The 18,817-nt window shown below is 41.2% G+C and overlaps 2 protein-coding genes across 2 annotated transcripts in view; one reads left to right on the forward strand and one right to left on the reverse strand.

The window, feature by feature from the left end:
- The window catches only part of LOC115627014 (neuroglian), a 51,977-nt gene that overhangs the window by 14,429 nt on the left and 18,731 nt on the right, over nucleotides 1-18,817 (forward strand). Inside the window, exons 3-4 of the mRNA XM_030522536.1 lie at nucleotides 8,596-9,071; nucleotides 10,963-11,092. Coding sequence (XP_030378396.1) covers nucleotides 9,002-9,071; nucleotides 10,963-11,092 — 200 coding nt within the window. The 5' untranslated portion in view covers nucleotides 8,596-9,001. The remainder of the gene's footprint in view (nucleotides 1-8,595; nucleotides 9,072-10,962; nucleotides 11,093-18,817) is intronic.
- Nucleotides 1,576-5,491, reverse strand: LOC115626986 (PHD finger protein rhinoceros). Its single transcript, XM_030522502.1, has 3 exons — nucleotides 5,374-5,491; nucleotides 1,784-5,311; nucleotides 1,576-1,719 (listed from the first exon to the last, which is right to left on the reverse strand). Exons 1-3 carry the CDS (start codon nucleotides 5,489-5,491, stop codon nucleotides 1,661-1,663), a joined length of 3,705 nt encoding a protein of 1,234 aa, XP_030378362.1. The 3' UTR covers nucleotides 1,576-1,660.

Here is an 18,817-nt window from a genome sequence, read left to right on the forward strand (position 1 = left end):
GGATATGGGATATGAATGGCGCAGCTGTTTGTTTGGCTCGAATGTTGCAACCCCTACATTTAGAAAGATATATGACTATACTCGTATGTGCATAGTAGTAGGGATAGGTGAAAAAGGATGCCAGCAGAATGCAAAGGCAAACAAACAGACACAGACAGAGAATGAACTGAAATGTAACAAAGAGAGTGGAGCGCAGAGGAGGGAGTGGAATCGGGCAGACAGCCAATGCATCAGATGCTGTGTTTGGCCCTGGCCCCTTAAGTCAATAACGTAAATGGTTTTTGGCAGCGTGGCCCAATGTCCAGACAATTTTTGTTTACGTCAGGCAAATATGTGAGAAAGTCGCCGACGGAGCTGAACAAAAAGGAAGTAGCACGAAATTGTAATGAATCAGTGGTCACATATATACACACACATACATAGACACACGTGCAGTCCTTTGTTCATTGTTATTGCTGTTGTCGTTGCCATCAACCCTCGATGGCACACGCTACAGTTTCTGGTGCCTGCCTGTCAGCCTGTGACGTGGCCGCCTGCAAAGTTATTTGACACGCGACACACACGAAAGGACGACGACAGAACGGGGACGCCGCGGCGATCCCTCATCGGACGGGACACGCTACAGGGACCACTGGCCCGTCTGAGTCAGTGCTGTCGGCTAATAAAATGCAGTCAGCGTATATCCGATCCACCAGTCGCCCCTCCCGCCAATACGTATATCCGGAGTATCCTGAGCTCCCGAATGACGAACTGTTTGGTTTTCAATTTACTTTCTGAGCTCATGGCTTTTCGAGGAAAGGCAACGGCTGGGCAAAATGTTTCGTTTTATGGCCTGGCCAACTATTGTGTTGGCATTGTTAAAGGAAGTGCCATGAATATGATACAATTACCTGCAAATGGAGCACCTTTATATACCTATATGTACATACGTTTGTTGGACTTGGAGCTATTTGATTACTAATTAAATGTCTTCTACAAGGCAGTTGCCTTTCCCTGACGTATTTTCATTCTGCTAGAGAAATTTAATTGTTTATCTAGTTCTGATTATCTTTTAAACTACAGCCGCCCTCATAAAGCAGTCTGGTAAAACGAATGGGGTAAGGGACGGCCTCCCATCCACCCAAGCTTCAGTTTAATTAATTAGCATAAATTTTCAATTAAAATGCGCTCAACGACAGGGTGCTTCGGTCAGGGGTGTCGATCGCAACCCCCGAAGCTGCAGACAGTTGCAGTTTCAGTTCCAGTTTAAACACATTTGTGTCAGCTGGCAGGCAGCGATGCAGAGCCCCGAACCACACCCGAACGTCGAGCCACGTCGGTGGTGGCGGCGATAATGACGCGTGCAGTTTTTAGGCGTCAGTTGCTATTTCGGCTAGAACCGGACCACCCCTGGTCTGTACTGTCGTTGCCGCCGCTACTGTCGCTGGGACCGGCAGAAAGCATTAATCAGTCCTAGGTAGTGATCGCTACCTGCTTTAGTACTTTCCACTCCAGCACTCACCCCTCCTAACTCACTCACTCACTCACTCACTTACAGTTAGTATGCGGAAATCATACTCGAGTTTACACTCAATGTTTTGGTGTTGGCTCTTTAATACAGTTTCGTTACAATTTTATAAGACATACTCGTAATGGAACTAGAGTGCATGCGTCGTTTGGTTTAGATCTCCACCACATAGCGACTGCTGCCCGAAGGGCTGATTGAGTAGTAGCTGTTCTCTGCATTCAAAATTAGGGCATAAGATTAATCTGTTGTGGAGATAGCGTGATCCCAGGTACTTACCTTCATCGCTATCGAACGAGTAAAAATTATCATCGTCTCGCGTCATGGATCGGCGACTCCGTCGGGTCTGGCGTTGCAGTTCCAGCTGATCCCGTGACTGCTGTTGCGGTTGAACCTGAGGCGGAATCTGTTGTCGGTGTGGTCGGCACAGAGCGGTTGGCGTCTGCTGATCGTTGGATCCCCGCCGACTCGAGGGATAGGCCAGTGGTGATCCATATTCGGAGCGACTACAGTTCGAGTTCTGTCGGTCCAGACTAAGTGCCGTAGCTTGCGTTGCACTCGATACGGGTAGTTTCTCCAGCACCATGTTATTATTTATGTTATTATTGCAACTGGTAGGAAGGGTTGTTACTATTTCGGGTATGGTCCTACGATTGATGTTGGCTGGTGTTGGAGTGGTATCTCGCGCTTCCAAGGCCTCCAATTCCTCACCATCGTTATCGCTATAGGCTGCCATATCGTACTCTTCGCTATGTAGACGACGTGCAATAAGACGAGGACGGGTCCTCTGCTGCTGTTGTGGTCCCTCAAAACGTGAGATCAACTTGTTCACCTTTCCCACATCACCGGGACGCACCTGCTCGTTGTAGGTTAGTCGGAGTGAGCTGGTCTTGACCAACGGTTTTGCGGGTCGCGACATTGAGGCACTTCGTTCAGGTATATGCGGAACCACAGCCGCTACCACTGTCACTGGTGATGACGTGGGCACCGCTTGTGGGGGTTTGGTGGCAGGCAGAGGTGGTGGGACTGCATCATAAATGGGAGCTACTGTCGGCGGGGGTGGCTGCGGAGGCCGCCGCTCTGGTAAAGGCGGCGGTGGTGGTGAGCAGCGAGGTGGTGGAGATGGCGCCGCCGATGGTGGACTTGAATTCGAATGTGGCTTCGATCCATCAGAGTCGGTGTCTTCTTCATCATCCTCGTCTTCTGCATCGTCGCTTTCCTCAGGCTCGCCGCCCATATGCGCAATGAGACTCTCGCGACTATTACCAATTTGACGCTTGAGTTGCGTCGTAGTAGTGACGGGATTGATCGCCATGGTCTTGGACAATTCAGTACCTGCTTCCTCGTAGCTGTCGCTGCTGTCTGCACTGATTTTGACCACCGGCGTATTGCGCAATGCATCCTCGAAGTCCTCACCGAAGGCGGCACTGACGCCACCCTGACGTGCACTGGCCTCGAAAATGTCAATACTCTTGGGTTTGTATAGAGTGGAACTTACTAGAGGTTTTTGTTTTGACTGCGTTTGCCAAGCTGCTTCAGCGTCTGTGGCCAGAAATCCGGCGATAATTTGCTCATTGGGCACCCATTCGCCGGCTGAGCTGCGACGAGGTGGTGCTGGAGCCGCCTCCAGTAAGTTACTGCGTGGCGCTGGTGAAGCAGACGCTGCCGCACGGGTTACCGCAATTATTAGTGTCGACTCAAAGGCATCTGAGTGATCCTGGTGAATGAGCACGCGTGGATAGACGCTGGCATCGGCAGCATCGCCATCGGAGTCCTGAGACTCCTCGCAAAGAATTGGTTCCGTTGTCCAGGCGGTGAGGCCGACGCCGGAACCGCCGCCAGTGCGCGCCTGTAACTGATCAAGTGTTGCCATCTCGTGCGCAGCGATAACGTCGGCGTGCGAATCTTGTGATAGGCTATCCGCGTGCTCTCCTTGCTTTTGCCGACGACGACTTGGGGCTGTTGGGTGTGCTTCACAAGCGTCCAGCTCTTGATCAGTGTCATACTGTTCGCTATCTTCCTGTTCACTGCTGCTGTTGCTGTGGTGGTAGGTGGCATCCAGTTCCTCGTCATCGATTTCCACGGGCTCGTGACCCACAGTATTGGGTTTGGGGGATCGCGACGACGCTTGCTCGGCATTGGTGCCGCGCTGAAAAAACTTAATCTGTTGCATTTTCTCGTTGACCTTCTTCATGGTGCGCTGGCGCGCCTGTGTGAAACGCTCTTCCAATTGAGCGGCCATGCCACGGTTTGCAGAGGCAGAAGTTCCTGCAGGCCCTGTAGCATCCTCATCGAGGTCGTCTTGGCTTGGCGCCTTGCGAGTCCGTATGTGTCGCAGTTTTTGAAGCAGATTGCCTGATCCCGTATCTCGATCCACCTGCTCTCGAGTTTGGTCCTTGTCCTTTTCAGGAGAGCTTTGGTCGTCTCCGCCGCGCTTGAAATTATTGCGCCAGTGCTGCTGCAGCCGACTGCCTAGGCTCTCGGTTGGTGCATCAGTTGACACCTCTTCGCTAGACTTGAAACGTCTCAAACGCGCCTTCAGACGAGCACTTCGTGTGGGCTTGACAGTTGGAACCGTTGGTTGATCTTCATCCGAATCGTCTGTAGCTGTAGCGTTTGCCCCTGTTTTCGTTGCTGTTGTTGTCGTCTTAGGCACCTGCACGCGTTTAATAGACTTGTGCAGACGCTTGATATTTTTCCTAATAGCCTGTCGCATAGGAGCGGCTGCAGCTCCCGCTCCCGTCGTTGCCGTCGTCTCCGCTTGGTTCTCCTCCGATTGTTGGGGGGAGAGTGGAGCTCGTCGCTTACGCTCCTGGCTCTGCTGTCGATCTGTTGTCGTCTCGTCGATCTTCGGCTTACTGCCTGTCAAGTTGGGTAGTTTTGTAAGCAATTGACTGCTACTGCCACGCAACTGCTTCATACGTTCCTTGTAGCTGCTACGGCTTGCCCTTGGCGCAGCTTCTGCTCCACGGGCCTTGGGTGCTCCTGCCTCATCTCCCGTTTCTTCCTGATCGGGCATTGGCAAGGGCGGATTGCGCACCTTCGAAAAGCGCGTGGCAGCTATTCCAGGCTTGCGTGCGGGCGGCGTACTTTCCATGCCGCTCTCATCGCCACTGTGTTCGCCCACACTGGGCCTGCCAGGAGGAGGACGCGACCCACCAGTCCCTGGTGAATCTAGCGTGCTCTGACGGGACATGTGAAATTTGATTTTATAATTGTCGGCTATCTCCCGGTCGCGACACTGCTGTTCCAATTGCTCATAGCGTCGCTCTTCATCATATTGCTCCACATAGCGCTGCACTTCGATGCCATCCCGACGTACTACGGTCTTCTTGGCAAACAGATGCTTCAGACGAAACTCGCTGATGTCTTTGTAGCCGCGTTGCAAGCGCTGTCCCAAACTTAAACGTGCAGGAACGCCATCGTCAGGAGTGGTTGCAGGTAATCGCACGGGACTAATGGGCCTTGAGATGCGCTCTCCGCCAGTCGATCTGCCATAATAGTCCACATCGTCTACACTGCCAGCGCTGCGATAAGTGTTCCGACCTCCCGCCATCCCACCCGATTTCCCATGCTCCTGGCTACGCTCGTTCATGAGCGAACTTATCGTGGAAATGCGTGTGGGCGTGTGGTTGATAAACTGCGCATGTGGTGCCGGAGGCGACAGCTCATGCTGAGGCGTCGCACTCTTCTTGTTCTCCAAATTGACATTTTCACGCGAGCTGCGAAAGATTTTTCGGCCCCGAAGCCTAGGCAGCGCCTTAGGATATTTCAGTTGTGGCAGCGGAGGCAAAGCAGGCAACTTGGCTGCAATATCCCCATAGTCGAGAAGTCAATGCTTAGGTCGATTCGATGATGTTATCACTCACCCTTTAGATTTTCCACGTCGAAGCGCTGGCACAGATTTCGAAAATCTATGCCACTGTGGCTATGATGCGGATGCGGTTGCTGCTCCCGTTGCTCCCGATGCTCCCGTTGGTGGCTCATTGCGGTAACTGCGACTGACGTCCGTTGCACTGCAGCATTTTCGCCAGTTTGAAGTGCACCTTGCCTCGCCAATGTGCCTCAACTGGACGAGCGATGCCACTAATTGAATTAGCGTCTGTTTGTCTGTCTGCCTCGGCTTTAACCCTTGCCTGGCTGGCCAATGCTAACTGCGCGCAGGGCCATATGCAGCTAGCTTCGTGATTCCCCCTCCGCCGCTGCTCTGCTCTTGTCTGCTCTGGCACTGCACATTCTGTGTGAAATCGTTTTTCGCGTTTTCCACCACACAATGCAAACGATGGAGCAGATTCGGACGCTCTCGATTTGAAATACAAATCTGAAGTGATAGACTGGAAACTAACTGGAAAAGAACTAGAAATCTACAGACTGTAAATGGGAATTCTGAAACATCTATAGTCTTCCGTGAGAATTTTTACATTAAATTAAATGTCTTTGAAACACTCTTGGAGAGTCAAGCAAAATAATTAAAACTTAGTATTGAAAAACATTTTATTAGGTTTTGGAAATGTTTTACATTTTTAAAAACATTTGAGTCTCAATTCAATTTACCGCAAAATAATATTCAATTCGAATTTTACAAAATCTTAAATCAGGAGGTTAAAAAACTTGAATAAGATGATTGTGCGCAAGACTTATAGAATCGAATACAAAAGCTCACATGAACCCCTGAAACCTTTCTGAAAAAAACTAGAAATCTACAGACTGTAGTTGGGAATTCTGAAACATCTATAGATTTCCGTGGGAATGATTGCATGGTGTTTGAAACGCTTTTGGAAAGTCAATCAAAATAATTAAAATTTAGTATTGAAAAACATTTTATTAGGTTTTGGAAATGTTTTGAATTGTTAAAAATATTTCAGTCTCAATTCAATTTACCGCAAAATATTATTCAATTCAAATTTTACAAAATCTTAAATGAAGAGGCTCAAAAACTTGATTAAAATGGAATTTTGGAATTGAATACATAACCTCACATGAACGCCTGAAACCTTTCAGAAAAACGTAGTATTGAAAAACATTTTATTAGGTTTTGGAAATGTTTTGAATTTTTAAAAGCATTTCAGTCCCAATTCAATTTACTGCAAAATATTATTCAATTCAAATTTTACAAAATCTTAAATAATTTTTTGGAAATGTTTTGAATTTTTAAAAACATTTGAGTCTCAATTCAATTTACTGCAAAATATTATTCAATTCGAATTTTACAAAACCCTAAATCAGGAGGCTCAAAAACTTGATTAAAATGGTTGTGTGCAGGACTTTTGGAATCGAACGCCAATTTTGGAAGCAGTTTTTCAAAATGGATCCACTATGCGGCGCCTGCCTTTTGTTGCTGTTGCTGTTCCTCTTGTTGTTTATTGTTGTTGTCTGCATGCTTCTATTGCCGTTTCTCTGTTCTGTTTTTGTTTGCGTTACGAGCCCAGGGCCCAGTGACACATTTCTGGAAACGAGCGTCTGCCCAACGATTTGGAATCAGGTCTATGACGGTGCCGCCGTCATTCGGGCAGTCAGTCAGGCAGTCAGTCAGTCAGTCACTGACTCACTTACTCAGTTTTCCATAGCGCGATGTCCCTTACAGGCCGATCGTCGACCAATCCCGCCCCCACCGGCCGCCCCGACGGTGTTTATTTTTAGTGTCACATGTGCTGCGGTATTTTGTTTTTCAGTTTCAGTTTCCCCCTCGCGCTGGGCTGTGCTTTAGAATTGATTCATTGGCACTTTGTGGGCAGCGCATCGCTTCCGTTGGCCCTGCTATCGATGTTGGTTGTGTCGCAGTCGCAGTCGCCGTCGTCCAAGGCGAATCGCCAGTAATAATTGCTATCGATTTTCAAGTCGTGGTCTCCGTTTTTGCTGATATAGCGGCCATGTGAGACTCGTGTTCAAAGTCCATAGCATTCCATATGCCTCAGCTTGGGGGAATTGTGATCCTACGCTCCACCATGGACGCATATTTGATGAATGACTATAACATATAGTAGGGAGAAATGGCAATTTGTGTGTTTTTAGTTTATTGTTTTTGTTATTCAGAATGCTGTTTATGCAACTAATCTGATGTTGGAATTATCTAAATTAAAAAAAAAGCGCTATAACTTTGAGTGTTTTTGGAATCATTTTATTCGATCACTGGCTTGCTATTTTTATATTCAAAGAATTGAAAGCTGCAATTAATTTAACTAAGAGATGTATAGGCATTAATTAATACCTTACCTTTGAGATCTATAAGGTAACATATTCGGCCGATTCACTGTTGAAACTGCTTTCAAGAAAAAACGCAATAAGCCATTTTCCGTCTTTGATGGAATTATTGGTAATAAATAATATTGCTTGATCTACCTGGGATGCCTGGTATTTAGAGTCACATCTGATCAATGACTAATGCCATGGAAGCTAAATTATTGAAAATTCAAACTGTTTTAGGGATGAGACCGTAGCAGATATATTATGTTGGAGATTATTATTAAATCCAAGGATCATGAGATTTAAAATAATTTTTTAATTACCAAATGTATTAAAAGGCGAAAATACAGGCTTATTCATGGCAAGATCTTTTGAATCATTAAATTTTCTATTAAGTCGTTATAGAAACAGCGGGGTTTGGATCTTGGAATATGGCTATTTGAATTATTTTAGCATTTAATACATTTTAAGACTTACTCTTTATTTCTTTCATTTTATGTTGAAACTCTTTTAAAGTAGAACTACAAGTATATAGAAATATGTAGGGTTTCTTGACCATTTGATGTTCATTTAATGAAGAAATAATATGTTGATCTACCTGGGATACCTGTTTCTTCTCAAATTGCGTACAATGGCTATTAAAGTTATTGTTGGAGTTATTTATTTAAATGCGATATCTCTCCTCATTTTAGTTTTTAGGCTATATTGAAACTATTTCATGTTCAATTTAAAATGCAATTTTTTGTTTTCAAAGTAGCAATATTCAGCCCAGAAAGGACAATTAGAGTCTAACTATTACATTTTATCTTGCGCGGAGTTTTCCCATAAATTATAGCATGTATTTAAGTTGAAGCGCCATTTCTTATTACATGCCCGTTTAATAATTACATTTTGTTTTCTCTTTACAGCTGCTACCTAATTGTGCTAAACTTTTACGATACCACCACCACCGTCAATGCCCTCACGTCTACATTAGCATTAGAGTGTAAAATTGTTCATTTTCCCCATCCATGTAATGCAGCGCACATGCAAAGCTCACTTAGATGCAATTTTCATTAGTGGGAAAATTGTGAGAACCTAAGGCAGCTAGCTCTGTGAGGCAGCAGCACACAATAATAAAACATTCCAGACAATAACAAAAAGAAACAAACAAACAAAATTGACTATCAAACTAGTTGAAGCGGCGTCTCGAATAGAAACTGAACAACTGAAATATAGAGAACGAACCTAACCAGCACGACACCGAGTTCGGGCCAGAGGTGGACACAGAGGCAGAGGCAGAGGCAAACAGTAATAGGAACAAACGGCAACAAAATGCGGCGGCAGTCAACGATGCTGGCCGCGATATTCTTGGCTGCCTTCTTGGGCAGCACAGCTGCAATGAGTAAGTGTTCAAAAGAATAATCAAAAAATAGGTGAAAATAAGCAACGATAATGTAAAAAGTACATCATCCATCGTGATTACAAACGTACAAAATAGGTAATAGGTAGGTGCAGTGCACATGAGTGGAAAAGCTGAAATCAGACACAGAGATGGCTCTGCAATGTGGCTGAGAGGGAACTTACAAGCCGAAAGATACGACAGATCTTAAAATTGCTTTGTGGCCCACACGTTTTCCCAATCAATTAGCAGGTCCTGAGCTAAATGATTGTAAATATTGAAATCTAAAGCACGAAATGGACACGCCCTATCAGCTGTCTATATATGACCAGAACTGGAGCTGGTAATTTAAGTACAGTAAAGTACAACTAGAAGAATATTACAAGTATATTTTTTCATACATTTTTATTACCATATTTCTTTAATTGCAACACACTGGGGGCTTATTCTGTTCGACACAATTTCTGCAATGCATACAACTTTCTAAGCAATGTTTAGTTTTTTTTTTAAAGATCGTGTAACCATATATAAAATTTTTAATTTTCAAACCGTGTTAAAAATACCTTGTAAAAAGAGAATTAAGTGTATAGGACGAGAAAAATTTATTTACTTGTAGAAGTGCTCAACCGTCTGTCTGTCTGTCTGTCTGTCTGGATGAACGTTTGTATTACGGAAACAGCTCACTAGAATTTCATTAACACTGCGCAATTCTAAAGCTACATAAACCACTTTAATTTCGATGTAAATCTCCACTTTATTTCCACTTTCAAGTAGGCCTAATTCTGTTTTTACACGGTAAATTGATCATATGTTATTTTAAATCGTGCTAAATGGAATACTGTCGTATAACCATATATAAAATTTTTAATTAATTTTTAATAAAACCGTGTAAAAATACCTTGTAAATGCAGAATTAGGTGTATATATTTTTTATCACCAGGACGAGACAAATTTATTTACTTGTAGAAGTGCTCGACCGTCTGTCTGTTCGTCTGTCTGGATGAACGTTTGTATTACGGAAACAGCTCACTAGAATTTCATTAACACTGCGCAATTCTAAAGCTACATAAACCACTTTAATTTCGATGTAAATCTCCACTTTATTTCCACTTTCAAGTAGGCCTAATTCTGTTTTTACACGGTAAATTGATCATATGTTATTTTAAATCGTGCTAAATGGAATACTGTCGTATAACCATATATAAAATTTTTAATTAATTTTTAATAAAACCGTGTAAAAATACCTTGTAAATGCAGAATTAGGTGTATATATTTTTTATCACCAGGACGAGACAAATTTATTTACTTGTAGAAGTGCTCGACCGTCTGTCTGTCTGGATGAACGTTTGTATTACGGAAACAGCTCACTAGAATTTCATTAACACTGTGCACAATTCCAAAGCTATATAAACCACATTAATTTCTATGCAAATCTCCACATTATTTCCACTTTCAAGTACTTGCGATTAGAACCTTTTACAAGCCGCAGATTCACTCTTCTTCTAGTTCCTTTGGCTTTTTCGGGAAGAGAGCATTCGACTGTCGCACTTGCTCGACTGCCCAACTTTCTCTCTTGCTGTGATTATGTGTGTTTTAAACCACTTGCTGCGGTATAGTCCACCTAATATCGGTGTGTTGTTGCAGGCTCTCTATAATTAGAAGCCTGCAGTTGATTAAAATATAAATATACTCGCACATCCATATGTTTGGGGAAAAAGTGACGCGTGTGCCAACTATTAGCAGTGTCATCTGGCGGCACAGAAAAAACACCCTTGGGCTGATATTTCGTTCCTCTAAGCTCTGCACTAATTTACGAGCCCAATTAGCCAGACAAGCCATCTCTCTCTCTCACACTCCCACCCTCTCTCTCTCTCTCTCTGCCTTTCTCCCACAGTTAACTCACCGCCTCGCATCATCAAACAGCCGCCCACCGACGAGCTTCTGTTCAAGGTGGCGCAACAGAACAAGGAGAGCGACCAGCCATTTATCATTGAATGTGAGGCTGAGGGACAGCCGGATCCAAGGTAAGAAATCCATGACCCATATACTTGTACTTGTATAGTATAGACCAGTACATTTTTATCGTATCCACATTTAAACTGAACGATTACTTCATGAGCGCAATTATAATAACGCAAACGTTTTATAGACAGACAAAAAACCAAAGAAACCAAACACAATAATCGAAGCAGAAAACAAATTTAAATTTAAACTAAAAAAAAAAGGAAAACAGATCGAAAGTTGTTTATTTCTTTTACTCAGCTCGTATGGCTGGTGCGGTTTTGTTTTTTCGACTGTCATCGCAATCAAGTGGCAGTCCCGCCGCCCCACGCCGCCTCGCCCACGTAATATTTTCAATTCTAAAAAAAAAATAAAATGTGAAGAAGAACGGCTACGAAATTGTTTAGAAAAAAATATTTTTGTGTCTCTTGGGCTGTTTTCTTACTATTTTTGTCGTTCATGTTCATAAATTTGACTTAAAATTTAGTGAAATTAATTGCCGTTGTTTCGAAAAGTTGTTGGTTGTTGGGTGCGTAAATGTTTTTGTTGCGTGGACCAAATATATAGTGCATCTTAATGGCCCGTTTTTCCAATTCATTGCTGATGAATGGGTTGCTCAGGTCAGAGCACCCGACTACCTAAATATACTTGACGGCATTCGAGAACACTCACTCACTTATTCATTCACAAAGTGCATTGTTTTCTTTCGTATCGTGGGGGCTGATGTGTTTAGAGTAAAGTAAAGATAATGTTCGAAAAACAATTTCATTTGAATTAGTTATTTTTTGAACACTTCCTGATACGCCCTTTCATCGCTTATGGAGCAATCATTTAGTATTCATTCCTAGTAACACTATCAAAAAGATGTCCCCAGATTCATTCAAAACATGTAGGGATTTTTTTCAAATAATTTCTTAAAAGATTCCCATTCAGTTTATTTACTCGCTGTATTCTAATTTAATTTATTTATTTATTTATATATTTATTTAATTTATTTTGTTCCATCAATAGTACTTCAAAATATCAACGATTTATTTGATTTTAAACGAGATTCATTCATTAATTAGGCCGAACAAATAAAACTTTACTGATCTTTTTAAAAAAAATTTCTTAAAATAATTCTTTATTAAAAAAAAAAACGATTCATGCTTATGGCCATTTCCTATTTTTCTTACCTATTAGTATGCCTGTCTAAGGCTAAACCCCATGTTTTACTGTAGCTACAAATGTGATCTGCAAGGCGAGACAAATCTGTAAAATATTTCCTGTCCGTCGGTATGAATTTCGAGAATTTTTAAGCCCCAATAGCTAGGGACACTTAACTTGTTTTATTTATGCACAACAACACAAGTTTTTTACAAACCATATATAGTATAATTATTTTATATTGCTGCCATAGTTTTTAGTGTATAAAGGTATTTAAGCAAATCTGATTCTAAAGTTTCCTCTAAATCATAGAGCTGCTATAGGAACGATCGCTGCTTAGTACTTGCTGTTTATTTTAGTTCTTATATAGTTTATTTGCTTTAAATGGCTTGTTGGTAATCAAATTTTCGGCCAGATCTCTCAAAGCATATTTAACATTTCTCTACTCAGATGTTGAACAATAATTTTGACATTTTATTTATTAATTTGATTTCCTTTCTTATGTGCATGATTCAGTTATTTAAGCAGTCTTTAATATTCATCCACTTTTCATTAAATCATTGAAACATTACTATTTTGACTACTTTGAACGAATCATTTTATTGAAGTCAACACTCGTTTACGTGAAACACTTAAACCTGGCCGCATATTTAATGATTCACCAATTTTCATTTGATAAAAGTTGCAAATAGTTGACACGTTTCCATTTCACACGAGCACATACATACATCTGTACTTAGATTACTTGTGTAGAGGGTACTAGCATTTGGTTAGAAATTTCGAAAATATCACGCAATGGGAGGCGCGATGCGGCGCATTAAAAATCAGCAACTTGTACGATGACCTCATTTTATGGCTGGCAGCCGAAAAAACTCATTCGAAAAACTGCGTGACGTGCCGGAAAATTCCAAAGAGGCGACGACGCTGCCGTCCATTCGATCGGGGACAATCGGGACGGAGTGGAGAGCAATAGAACGAAATGAAATAAAGGCGGTATGGACCGAGGGGTAGGGACAAGGCGCGGAATGCGCCTTAGTTTATGAAAATATGAAATAGCTGTCGAAAATAGTTTGGCCGACAAAATTCAGCAACAGATGGCAGACGGAAGGCGATGATGATGGCGATGGCTATGGCTATGGCGACTATATAGACTATAGAGGAGACCATCACACAAAGTCTGAGGGCATAGAAATTTCAGCAATGAGTAACAGAGAATGAAATGCTGTCCGTCGTTGTTTATTTTTACGCCCGCGAAATGGGTTAATAGTGGGCTGTGGAGTTGGGTTGGGGTCTGGTCTGACTGTGGCTGGATCTGGTGCTGGGGCTGGGAGGAGGGTCTGGAGGGTCTGGTTTGCCGCTCTATAGTTGAATAGTTGAACAGGTAGCATTGCTATCCGAACCAGTTTGACCGGATCGGATGGGCAATCGCTAACTCAGAATATTTAGATGCAGACGGAGTCGGTTTAGTTATTTGTATGTACGAACGTGTCTGCTTATGTTTATATCTTTTTTTATATTTTTTATATCGTTTTGTCGCATTACGTAATGCCATCGGAGAAGGAAAATGGCGAGCAACGCGCGCCACTCACTTTGCACACTCACTTTAATTTGCGCCGGCCGCTTAAGTCTAATCAGTTTTATGGCACAAATTTAATAAGAGGCAAGTGAAGTAAACGAAGCCGACACAGACGCCAACGCTCTGCGAAAACCACACCTCTCTCCATCTCTCTCTATCTGCACACACACATACACTATACACACCCCTCTGTATCGACGCCCCTGTGGGCAGTGTGAACGAACCTTAGCATGGCTTGAGCTCAAGGCAAAAGGCAGGAAAAATGACAGGCAGGTAGGTAGGAAAAAGGCAGTCAGGCACCATGTGGCAGTTGCACTATAAACGCTGGTGGGCGCTCGCATCCTGCCACCAACTCTGACTTCGACTCCACATCAGACTCTGACCGTTGCACCCGTTCGCGCGTGCATTGCACTTGAGCTCTCGGCGGCTCAGTGCGGCGCGAAGCGCAGCCAACTTGCCACGTTGCCATATTGCCACGCCAGGAGCTGCAACAGCAACAACAACCACACCAGTTCCACCTCCAGCACGCTGCTGCTGCCTGTCCTGAAGTTCGAGGAGCAACGCAACAAATTACTTGGCATTAGGGAACAAAATGCATTTCCTTTTGATTATATGACTTCATCAGTTGCCCCTAGCTGTTATAATTACACTTGCAGAAAACACCCCATGCTTTCTAAAATATATATAATTCATAATTCATGTTTCTTTATATAAAATAAATGGAGTTTAGAACAGTTAGTTAGTTCTATTTGACATTAAGGTCCTTTTTAGATCTTGAATACATTGAATACAGATTGGTTCCAGAACAAACCGTGTAAAAAAAGACATTGATCATATGCAATAATAGGTGATTGGTTCCCCTCCATCTCTAAAGAAATAGTATATATGAAATTTTCTATTTTCAAACCATGTTATATCAAAATCGTGTAAAAAAAAGACCGTGTAAAAACAGAATTGGGTGTATTATGAACAATTTTCTTTCTCATTTAACTGCAAGCATATTGTTTTTTTTTTGTGGCTTCTCCGTTTTCCAGTTTGGATCGATTTTAGCTACAATACAAGTATGTCACTATTTTCTAGGCAGAGCGCGCTCATATTACTTTCGGGCTTTTGATATTTTTTCACAATTGCATAAGCAACATGACTTTTTATACCCTGTACCCAAAAGGGTACAAGGGTATATTAGTTTTGTGCGAGTGCACATGGAACACACAGAAGGAGGCTTGGTAGACCCCACAAAGTATATATATTCTTGATCAGCATGACAAGCCGAGTCGATATAGCCATGTCCGTCTGTCCGTCTGTCTGTCCGTCTGTCCGTCTGTCTGTCTGTATGAACGCAAGGATCTCCGAAAGTATAAGAGCTAGAATAACCAAACTTGGTATACAGATTCTCCTGAGACCGAGAAAGGACGAGTTTGTTCATTTTTTCTGATCCACCCCCCCCACTCCCCCCCTATTAACGATTTTCTATAACTTCCGTAATTCTTGGAATTTTGAACTAAAATTTGGTAGTCACATTAGGTTAGTTATTATATAACCGTATACCAAGTCTCATTATGATAGAATGATCGGAAAGAAAGTTATAGCCATATAACCAGGCCCAATGCACACATACATACATATGTACAAGTACACAAACACGCATAAGGCACGATTCTGATGTAAATGTAAATGTATGTATGCATGCATGGAATATTTTATATTTAATTTAGTTAATTAATTAAATTAATTTAGTTAATTAATTAAATTTAATTAATTAATTAATTTAATTACTTTTTTGTGGGGTGGTACAGGGTATTTAAGAGTTGAGCCTGCTCGACTTTAGCATTCCTTTCTTGTTTCTATACAGATAGCTTTATATTTCGTTTTTAAACAATTCAATTATTAAAGAATGTCGACGATCTATTCTATTTGAACAGCTCATACCTAAATGACTGTGTCTAACTTTTCACAATTGTTTCTCACTGTGTATACTTGTTTAGTTTTTACTGCAAATTGGCTTCAAACTCCGATTGTCCAAGCAGCAATTGTCGAAGAAGTCAGAGCACTTCCCCAGCTGCTGTCGGAAAAAATGTTTCACCGTATGCTTTTTCCCGCTTCACAAATGCAATTCAATTTCCCATGTTGCAGGTTGCAAGACGTTGCTGTTGCTTTCATTATTGTTGTTTTGCTGTTGCAATGTCCAGCGTTTGATTAATTATTGTTTTCGCGCAACAGCAGAAAATTGGCTAATAATGGATGACAATATTACAGCGTCAGCATTTAATGCAAACTATGTACATGTGCCAGATTTATTTTGAGAAAGCAAACCAGATGGAGATTTGCTCAAGGTAGCTCTTCTTTATAGCAACATCTGGTTATTCACCATAAACTTAAGTTTTCCAGGAAATTATTTACGATCATTGGCAAAGGGAACAACAAATTTATCTTTATAAAGGAAATCTTTAAATTTATGAAAATAACAGAGATCCACAAGTATGTCTTGAATATAATATTTCTTCAATTAAAACTAACAAGAATTCTATACCTAAATCACATAAAGTATATTTGTAAATTGCTTTCCATAGTATATTTTTAAACAGAGTATTGAGAAATGTTGAGCAACATTTTAAAAACTCTTCCTCACACTAAATTTATGCAAACATAACATATTTTGTAGAACATGTGTGTAAACCTGAAGTAAACATGGAATTTGTAGACGTGCTTTTACATTCAACTTAACACTCAATTCTTCCCTAATGTCGCAAAAGACCAACTCTCTAAATAATAGAATTGATTACAATTTTATGTGATATTTGGAATGTAGTATATACTATAGTATTGATGATGACACATGACGTAACTTCGTCACCGCTTCAAACTTCACTGCACACGCCCAGCAACAACAACAACAACAACAAAAACAATAAAACAGCGACATCAACATTTTTTGAATATGTACTCACACACTTTATTGTTAATTTGTCTGTTCTCGGTTTTTGGTATGCATATTAAATGCATATTTGCCATTGTTCGAATGCATACCTACATACATACATCTACATACGTGTATAGGCCTTAACCATGGCATATGGGGCGTATACGCGATGGAGAGACAAAGCGCTCTACGCCTCTGTGATTGTGAATTCGACGTGACATACTTTTGGTATATATAGTACTTGTATGTATGGCTGTCTGCGTGTGTGTGTGTGTGTGTGTGTGTGTGTGTGTGTGTGTGTGTCTGTGCGTTCTTGTTGTTGCTGTAACTAAATGGGGAAAATGCATAACGCAATGCGTGTACAGTTATTTTTAGACTGCCAATAGATAGATAGCGAAGAGGTGGCAGAGGGGCCAACAGAAATGTTGTCATAGACACATTTTTAGCGCATGGCTGCTGTTAATCATGATAGTGTTAACGTTAATGTTATTGCTGCTGCTGCCATTCTGTTATTGCTCTGCATTATCTTAATTACAGCGACAGTCGCTGTTATCGACTGCAATGGACATGCCTGGGAAATGAAAAATCCCGCTATTGCTAGACATAGCGTTGTCGCAACTAAATTTAAATAAATAAAATAAAATTTCAACATCTAACATCAACATCTTAATTTTTCACAGTGTGCATTATTATTATTGTTATGTCTAGTCGCTGGATGATGACCTAAAACTCATATAGTATATGTATATGTATATACGAATATATTCTTATCATTAACCTTTCGCACTTGCTCCACAAAGCAACAATAAAACAAGTCTGTGTGCGTGTGTGGTTTTGAATGAGATCAACGCCTAATTGCATTTCAATCAATCAAAAGTCACGCAGCTGGCACTTTGGCTCACTTGATTTCTCAATCAAACACAAAACACTGCACAAGGTGTATGAGTAATAATACATAGATGGTGACAAACACTACAATTCAATTATTAATACATTTCTCATCGTCATCTTCTATTCTCAGAATGCTGACTAATTTATTAAAATATTAAATGAGATAAGCATAGTCGCTAAGAATTAGGAAACAACATTTTATTTATACAAGTACTCTTACAAAAAACATTGATGTGTTGGACTGAAACTTGTAACGCCTGCTACATTAAAAGGAAATGAATCTCATGTCTTTGTTGTAATTGTATTTTTACATAATAATTTCAAACTTAAGTAGCAGTTTGTAATTGTTCAATACTGATACTGGAAAATTGATTCACATAACGTGTATTTAATTGATAGTGATAATCTGTTTTTACATATCAACACGCAAGGAACAGTTGCATGATATTTATTTTAATTTCCTAGACATTTCTTTTAACTTTAATCGCATTTCCTTATTTTGAAAAGAGTGCTCCAATTCTAAAATGCCTTAAAACTTCAACTCTAATATGATCAGCAGCATCCCCCATGGCTTTCATTTGATTTGTTCGCCTAGACAACGTTGCAAAAAATAAAATGTAATAAAAGTGACTAAATGAAATAAAATACGCAACTAAATCTGTAGTTGATTGATAACAGTTTTAAAGGCAAAAGGCATTTAGATCAAGCTTACAACGCGGCAGCTACTATTTTTTACCAAAAAAAAAAAAAAAAAAAACAAATGTGAGTATGTAGTTCAAAGCATTTTTCAAGACTAAAATATATTCAACTTGATATCGCTGGCGCTCTTTCATGCGTGTTTAGGTAACCGCAATGATTTGGAATAAAATGTTAAACAAATGTTTTGATTTTCATTGTTTATACAAATGGGTATAATTGCTAAATTGTTAGCGCTTGTAAATTTTGAAAACTAAGTGAGGGCGAGGTGGGGCGAGAGGGTGAATAATCTACAGCTTGAAATGCGTCTTTGTTTTCTTATCAAAAAACGCAACACATTTTGTTGACCCCCCATCCTCCGTCTACGCCTTGATGTTGGTGCCCTTGAATAATATCAAACAAAAAAAAGGCAGACGATGGCGATGCCAACACCTCTTGGACCCGTAAAAACTTGTGTGTTGGGCAGCCGCCAAGCCATGTGAGTTTTGTCTGTTCAAAACTTGTTTCTTTGATTTAATG

Source organism: Scaptodrosophila lebanonensis, unplaced genomic scaffold, assembly GCF_003285725.1.
Source record: "Scaptodrosophila lebanonensis strain 11010-0011.00,11010-0021.00 unplaced genomic scaffold, SlebRS2 tig00000089-arrow-pilon, whole genome shotgun sequence".
Lineage (NCBI taxonomy): Eukaryota > Metazoa > Arthropoda > Insecta > Diptera > Drosophilidae > Scaptodrosophila > Scaptodrosophila lebanonensis.

What these genes read in the sequence shown, in the direction of transcription:
- LOC115626986 (XM_030522502.1), bottom strand. Translation starts at nt 5,491, where the DNA reads ATGAGCCACCAACGGGAGCATCGGGAGCAACGGGAGCAGCAACCGCAT. An exon ending in CGACGTGGAAAATCTAAAGG is followed by an intron (nt 5,312 to 5,373) that starts GTGAGTGATAAC and finishes GGGATATTGCAG; the next exon opens with CCAAGTTGCCTGCTTTGCCT. An exon ending in CTCGTTCGATAGCGATGAAG is followed by an intron (nt 1,720 to 1,783) that starts GTAAGTACCTGG and finishes TTTTGAATGCAG; the next exon opens with AGAACAGCTACTACTCAATC.